Below are 7,019 nucleotides of genomic sequence, written 5' to 3'. Positions count from 1 at the left end.
TGGGAAAGGGCCAGCCCTGTGCTCTGCAGCGTCCCTCGTGGTGCTGGGACTGGGTGCCTGTTGGGAGGAAACTCGGCACTTAGGAACCCCTGGTTTTCTCAGCCCCCATCCGAAATGACACCCTTCGGGCCTTGGTACCCGCTGGAGCACTCTCCAGGCCCCGGGAGTGGAAGTCACGCCTCGCGGCTATGGCCCTTGTCTGCACTGATGGTGGGTTCTGCTGTTCTCTGTAACATGCTTCCTCCCCGCACATCTATAGCTCCCAGGGGCAACCGGGCTCGTACTTAGGGCTCCGCAATTTGCCTCCGGCGAGTCCCGAAGGAAACGCGCCTGGCTCTCGCTGGGGGCTATGCTGACCACTAGTCACCAGGCACATGGGCTGATGAAAACGTGGCCTGGTGGCCGCCTTGAAAAAAACAAGTGCGGGCAACTTTTAGCTGGTCGTGCCTTTAAAAGGCGCTCACCTAAGCTGCCGCTGCTAAGTAGAGATCAAAGGACAGACAGCTGGAGGCAGTAGCTAAGTATCCCCCTTTCCCTGTCTGCTGGAGGAACAGGCATTCATCCCTGGGTCCCTGCTTTAGGAAATCCGCAGCTCATATCGCACAAGGACTTTCTTGGGTCCTGAAACTTGGAAAGGCTCCTGACATCTGTCAGGCTACAGAACTGCAGGGCACGCTCTGGTTGGGTAGTTTCCTAAAAGGCGCTTCACTTAGCAACAGCTCCCGGGCGGCGGGGGGTGGGGGGTGGTGGTGAGTGGCCAGAGGGCCCTGCGGAAGCTTCAGAGGCCAGCAGGTAGAGAAGACAGTGGCAACAGTACCCAGGTGCCTTTGGGAGAAGGTGGGCTTGCCCAAGAAACTAGATTAGCTCCCAGTTTACCGTGAAACCAGGTGAAGGGGGGAGGGAGCGCGAAATCATTAGGTTTCCTGATACTTGTCTTCCAGCTTGCGTGTGGTGTACACCCCTCCCCCCGCGTCCGGACACACATACACACTCACTTAAACAGACACGTATACAGGACCGGCTCAGGCAGTTTACTTCCCATCCCAAATGGAAGCATCCATCCAACTGATCGCGGTTTGGGAAATTGGACATTTGCTTCCTTGCTGTCCAGATGGGCAAGAGAGCATAGCCAAGGTGTCACCCAAATAGAGGGGGCAGGTTTGGGGACCCCGAACACCTGGAGGGTGATGCTGCCCTGGTCCCAGATTTTTAACACCAATGGTCAGCCCGAGACTCATTGGAGAGGGGCTCCCTGAGCCCTGACAAATCCATATACATCCCTGTGGGAGAGAAAATGCGGAGGTGGGGGGAGGGGGGCAGAACCAGGCATGCGGGTGTCCAGGTGTTACAGCTAAGGAGGTAGAAGCCTATAAATTTGGGGTACACTTAGGATTTACATCTTTGTTTTGTGCTCCTTGTGCTCCCCACCTTTCCACGGGGCTGGGGCGGCTGAGGTCCCACACCGTGTGGACACTATTTCCGCGGAGGCCACTTCTGCATGGCTGGTTTCTCCTTCCCACCCGCTGCCTCAGGGAGTTTCAGGCGCTGTGCCACTCGCTTCTGCTGGCGGCGGCACTGGTCTGATTCCCTCTCTCTAGCCCCAGTTCCCGCGCGCTTGCTCGCCTGGGACAGACGGCTGGACCCGCAGGCGTGGCTTAGGCTGCGAATCTCAGCGCACAGGTCGGGGAGGCAGAAAAACAAGAGGGGGTGGAGGAAGGGCGGCATCCGTTAGATGGCTAGCCCCGGCCACCACCAAGGGGAGAGGGAAGCCGGCGGGTGAGCGGGCGGTGCGATCCAGCAGGTGCGCAGCCCGCCGAGGAGGGCACGGCGGTAGTCGGGGAGCACTGCTCAGGCTCCGCTCCGGCCACCGCCCCCCGCCCCCCAAACTTTTCTTTTACTGAGAGAGGCTCCGTGTTGCCATGCAAACGGATTTTCCAAGGGGCCCGACCCTCCCCCTCGAGGGCATCGAACTGGAAAAACTGAAATGGCCAGGGAGCAGAGACAAAAAGGGGCCGCTAACAGGGGTGGGGGGACAGAGAGCCGGGGCCCGCTTCCCCCCTTCCTCGCCCCCCGCGTGTGAGCTCCTCCGCCAGCCCTGACAGCGGCCATCAAACGGGATCCTGTGCGGGCCCACCCGCTCAAAGGCACACCGCCCGGGCGCTCGGAAGGTAGTCCCCCAGTCCCTGTTCCCGGCCTGGCGCGCTGGCCCGACTTGTCCCAAATGAAGACCCAGGCGACTGGATGACGATTCGAGATGGAGAGCCTCCTCAGCGCCAGCCAGTGCTCCTCCGCTGCCTCCTATGAGCCCCAAGCAGCGAAGTCCCAAATGCCAGCAACGGAATGGGCCGGCGGCCTCAGCGCTGACCGCGAGAAGCTCTACGGGCTGGCCCAACACAGGGCGCCTTTGGCCCGAATGGAGCAACCAAGTCATTTCCTGCCCTGATGGGCGCCCCTCGGCGCCCAGCTGCCCCCAGAAGTCCTGCTCGCCCCCTCCCAGCCCATCACCTCCTCAAGCTTCGTTCTTTCAAACTTTCCGATCCCCTAATTGGTGGTCTCAGAACGGATCTCCCGCTCTCCCGCCTCCTGAATAACTCTGGGCACATCACCAGGCCCTCAATGGGCGTGGGGCGAACGAAAGAGCTCCCCGAACTGCACCCCCGCACCAGGCGAGGCCGACTGAGGGCTCAGCGGTGATTGGTCAGGACGCGTCACTGCGAGGCTGTCAATCACCGGGCCCCCCATGGCGAGAGGCGGACCTAGTTCCAATCCCCGCGATGAGCCCACATATAAGGAGCCCAGCAAGCGCCCGGCGACCAGCTCCTGAGAAGCATCAGGTGCTAGCAATCTCCCTGGACCTGCCAACTTAGCGCGAAGCACTTCTGCGAGCCTGTCGAAGCTTCCTGCCCGCCGGTCCCGAGCGCTCCTTGGACAGAGTCCCTGAGCCTCTTCGCAGTGGCCACCCCTGCCCACGGAGCGCCTTCTCCGCCCGACACGCTGGCGCATCTACTGCCCGCCCCGGTCATGTACAGCCTTCTGGAGAGCGAGTTCAGGAACCCCTTGGGGCCACCCGCCCCGCCTGAGGCCGGCGGTGGCCCCTCGGCTCCAAGCGGCCCCCGCAAGAGTGGCGCGAACGCAGGCGGCAGGAGCGGCGGCAACGACCACAATCGCGTGAAACGTCCCATGAACGCCTTCATGGTGTGGTCCCGCGGGCAACGGCGCAAGATGGCCCTGGAGAACCCTAAGATGCACAACTCGGAGATCAGCAAGCGCCTGGGCGCCGACTGGAAGCTGTTGACCGACGCCGAGAAGCGGCCGTTCATCGACGAGGCCAAGCGGCTGCGCGCAGTGCACATGAAGGAGTATCCAGACTATAAGTACCGGCCCCGCCGCAAGACCAAGACGCTGCTCAAGAAGGACAAGTATTCTCTGCCTGGCGGCCTGCTGCCCCCGGGCGCCGCGGTCGCTGCTGCCGCTGCCGCCGCCTGCACCCCGGTGGGCGGGGGCCAGCGCCTGGAAACGTACACGCACGTGAATGGCTGGGCCAACGGCGCCTACTCCCTGATGCCCGAGCAGCTGAGCTACGCGCAGCCCCCGGGCATGAGCAGCCCGCCGCCGCCGCCGCCGCCGCCGCCACCGCCGCCGCCGCCGCCGCCCGCGCTGCCGCAGATGCACCGCTACGATATGGCCGGTCTGCAGTACAGCCCCATGATGCCGCCCAGCGCCCAGAGCTACATGAACGCGGCCGCCGCCGCCGCCTCAGGCTACGCGGGCATGGCGCCCTCGGCCGCTGCTGCTGCTGCAGCTGCTTACGGGCAGCAGCCTGCCGCCGCGGCCGCGGCTGCGGCCGCCGCCGCCGCCATGAGCCTGGGCCCCATGGGCTCAGTGTTGAAGTCGGAGCCCAGCTCTCCGCCGCCGGCCATCGCGTCGCACTCGCAGCGCGCGTGCCTTGGCGACCTGCGCGACATGATCAGTATGTACCTGCCGCCCGGCGGGGATGCGGCCGACGCCTCGTCGCCGCTGCCTGGTGGCCGCCTGCACGGCGTGCACCAGCACTACCAGGGCGCGGGAACTGCGGTCAGTGGCACCGTGCCGCTGACCCACATCTGAGCGAGCTAGCCCGCCGCCCGCCTGCCCAACTCCCCGGCCAGCACGCCTTGTGTTTTCGCTTTGCTTGCCTGGGAACTGTTGCCTTGTACTGATGTCCCGGAGGCCCGAATATTTGGGTCATAACTGTCGGGTTTTGTAGAAAAGCCAAGAGAAAGTCAGGGCCCTGGGCCCTGGGGCCTTCTACCCCTCGCCCACCAACCCCCCACCCCTTCCCCTTCCCCTTGTAGGCTGGGCTCTTGGCGGTGATGGCCAGAGGAGCCGCTGCAGCCTCTTCCCCGCTTGGGACCCGGGGGCGGGGGGGGGGCGCTTCCTGCTGCATTGGAACCTGTATCCTGCTTAGTTTGCTGTTAGCCAAGGACGGAGTGACTGGGAGGCCCTGGCCCCGAGCCAGGCAGCCAGGGGACCGCACCGTCTAGCACCCCCCCCCCCAGGCCTCGCCGCGCTGTGCGTGTGCCGCTTCGGTCCTGTCCGCATTTAGGCTGTTGAGTCGGTGAATTTTGTGCTCTGTTTGCTATTTCTTCGCGCCAGAATCGAAAATGTTCAAATTTCGTTTGGGAAGTAGGGAGGGGGCAGTTTTGTGTGAGGTTTTTAAAGATTTTGCTTAATTAATAAATGCTTAATTTTATAACCAACATGATGGAGTCCTGTTAATTTCGCGGCCCTGGACCTTGGCGCGCTTTGGGGATGGGGGCCAGCGCTCGCTTTTTTTTTCTTAATCAGCTTGAGACCCAAGTTTGATTGGTGGGAGGGGCCACTAAGGGGAGGTGAATGCCTTGGGGTTTTTTTGTTGTTGAAGTCACAGGCTGCTCCTCATTTCCTAACTGCACTGGGAGCGGAGCGCGGGTTGGCTCGCTGAGTCACACATTCGCTGAGACCACACACTTGTTGATGGCGATTCGCGTTCTCTGAAGGTGTTCCTGAGGCTGCCACCACTCAGCAGGGCGGGGATAAGGAAAGGGTTCCCAAAGGGGCACATTTGCCGATGTGCACTGGGGCGGGAAGACACCTGAACGGGGCTGAAACTTGGACTAAACGAACACGGTCGGGAAAGGTCCAATTGTCCGATATTACAAATGCTGCCAGGGCCCCTTAGCCGGAAACAAATGCACTGCCAGCTCAGGGACCCGAGCGACGGCGCCAGCACTCCCCACAAGGAGGTTTGGTTGACGAAGGTACACTTTAGACAGGCAACCGTCTAGTTTTCAGATGAGGAGTCTTTTTAACCTAACCTGTTCCGTGCCCCTCCCCACCCCCCAAGAAGCCTTCCTCTTAAGCCTTGCCACGCGGCCCAACAGATCAGTTTCCAGCCTAGAAGGATCACAGCGGTGGTGGTTTTACCTCTTCCCCAACTGTTGGAGGGATCTGGATGGCGCCGCAGTGAAAGCGACCGCTGCCAACCGAACAGGTGGGCTGTTGGAGCCCCAGCAGCCTCTGCTAGAGAAAAAGATTTGGGCAGTTGACCATCCTAAGGAATGAGGGCGCCGGAAGCCCTCTGGGGCCCTTTGTAGCTGGCCCCACAGGGTGGCTGTGAGTCGCAATCAGCTGGACAGCAGCGGGTTTGGGCCAGCTCTTGGAGGTGATTTCCTTAATCTCACTAATCTTGTTACTTCGCCATCCCACAATCACTAAACTCGGCCTTTCCAGTAAACCAGGCCTGTTACTGGGCAAGCGCTGCTCCCCCAAATTGGACTGAATTCCACGTTGCCATCGCCTTTCTTTGTGCAGGCCAGTCATCCACTTGCGGGCCCTGACTGGACCAGGTGAGGGGCTGGGTTCTCCTTTACACCACTGTGGACCCAGACCTCCCCACCTCCCCTGAAGATTGAGTCTTCCTGGAAGGCAGCTGAGGGAGGGGGTCTGGAGCTGATTACAGACCTGGTGCCTAAGCCTTCTCTGCCACCCCTCCACCCCCGCCCGAGATCCCCTTCTTCATCTTCATCTCTGGGGCTAAGACCTCAGCCCCTTCAGGCTGCTCACTGCTTCCACTGGGGTGGCTGTGATTAGAGCCAGCTAAGTGGCTGCTGGGCACGTGAGACCCCACTGTCCCCCAGTCCCAGAGTCCTAGGGGCGGGAGGAGACTCAGGACACCCGCCAGCCACCCATTCTTACTTCCTTGCTGTAAATTACTTAGGGTTGCTAGAGGCTAACCACTGTTCAGACACGCCCCTCCCCACCCTGCTCAGATTGGGTCAGAAATGGTTCTTAGGCCCTGGAGGCTTCACACTTGCCAACTTCCTGACTGAAGGGGCAATGCCAATGAAGAAGGGAGTGGGCCTCGAGGGACCCCGAAGGGTTTCCATTGTGACCCCGCAACACGTCTTCCTCCTCTCCAAACTGGGCCTTTGAGGAAACCGAGCTGCGGATAATGGCTTCCGGTTTTCACTGCAGCAAGAGCAGGCGAACCCAACAAAAGTGAAACCCAGATGTTAGGGCCCTCCAGACACCTTCCCAGCAGAGGCCTCCTTAAACCCTTAGATTCTGCCTCAGGTAAGGTTGAAGTTGAAAACCTACAATAAGAGGCCCACCTAGGCGCTTCCACCTCCTCTGGCGCCTTTTGCATATGCAGAAACAGCCCGGAAATGGGAAGTGCCAGCGCCCAAGGTGCCAGCCGCCTTGGAACCAGACCCAGCAACTCTACCACTGAATGGAGAGAGAAGCCAGGGTGGAGGTGCATCCCAGCCGCAGCTGCCTCCCTCCCAAGCCCGTAATCGAGGGAGGTCTCAGGAAACGACACCCCAAATAGCTGGCGAGTGGTCAATGGTGGCGTGGGATGGACAACAACATCTTTTCGCTTCCCCCAGGGGGGCAGAGCTGCCTTTCAGTGGGAATTAGACAGCAGAGGTTGGCTTTGCTGCCTATCCAACTTGCTCATAAACCGCCCTCCCCCAAGCACACATACTTCTAGAAAGCCA

General features: G+C 61.0%; 1 protein-coding gene across 1 annotated transcript; it reads left to right on the top strand.

Annotated features, from left to right (window-relative positions):
• Positions 1–2,860: 2,860 nt before the first annotated feature.
• Positions 2,861–4,107, top strand: SOX3 (SRY-box transcription factor 3). The gene has a single exon (XM_075539395.1). The coding sequence runs from the start codon at positions 3,022–3,024 to the stop codon at positions 4,105–4,107; it is 1,086 nt and encodes a 361-aa protein (XP_075395510.1). The 5' UTR covers positions 2,861–3,021.
• The last annotated feature ends 2,912 nt before the right edge of the window (positions 4,108–7,019 follow it).

This window comes from Tenrec ecaudatus, chromosome X (assembly GCF_050624435.1).
Source record: "Tenrec ecaudatus isolate mTenEca1 chromosome X, mTenEca1.hap1, whole genome shotgun sequence".
NCBI lineage: Eukaryota > Metazoa > Chordata > Mammalia > Afrosoricida > Tenrecidae > Tenrec > Tenrec ecaudatus.
Note: the sequence above shows the minus strand (reverse complement) of the source record. Positions and strands in the feature narration are given on the sequence as shown.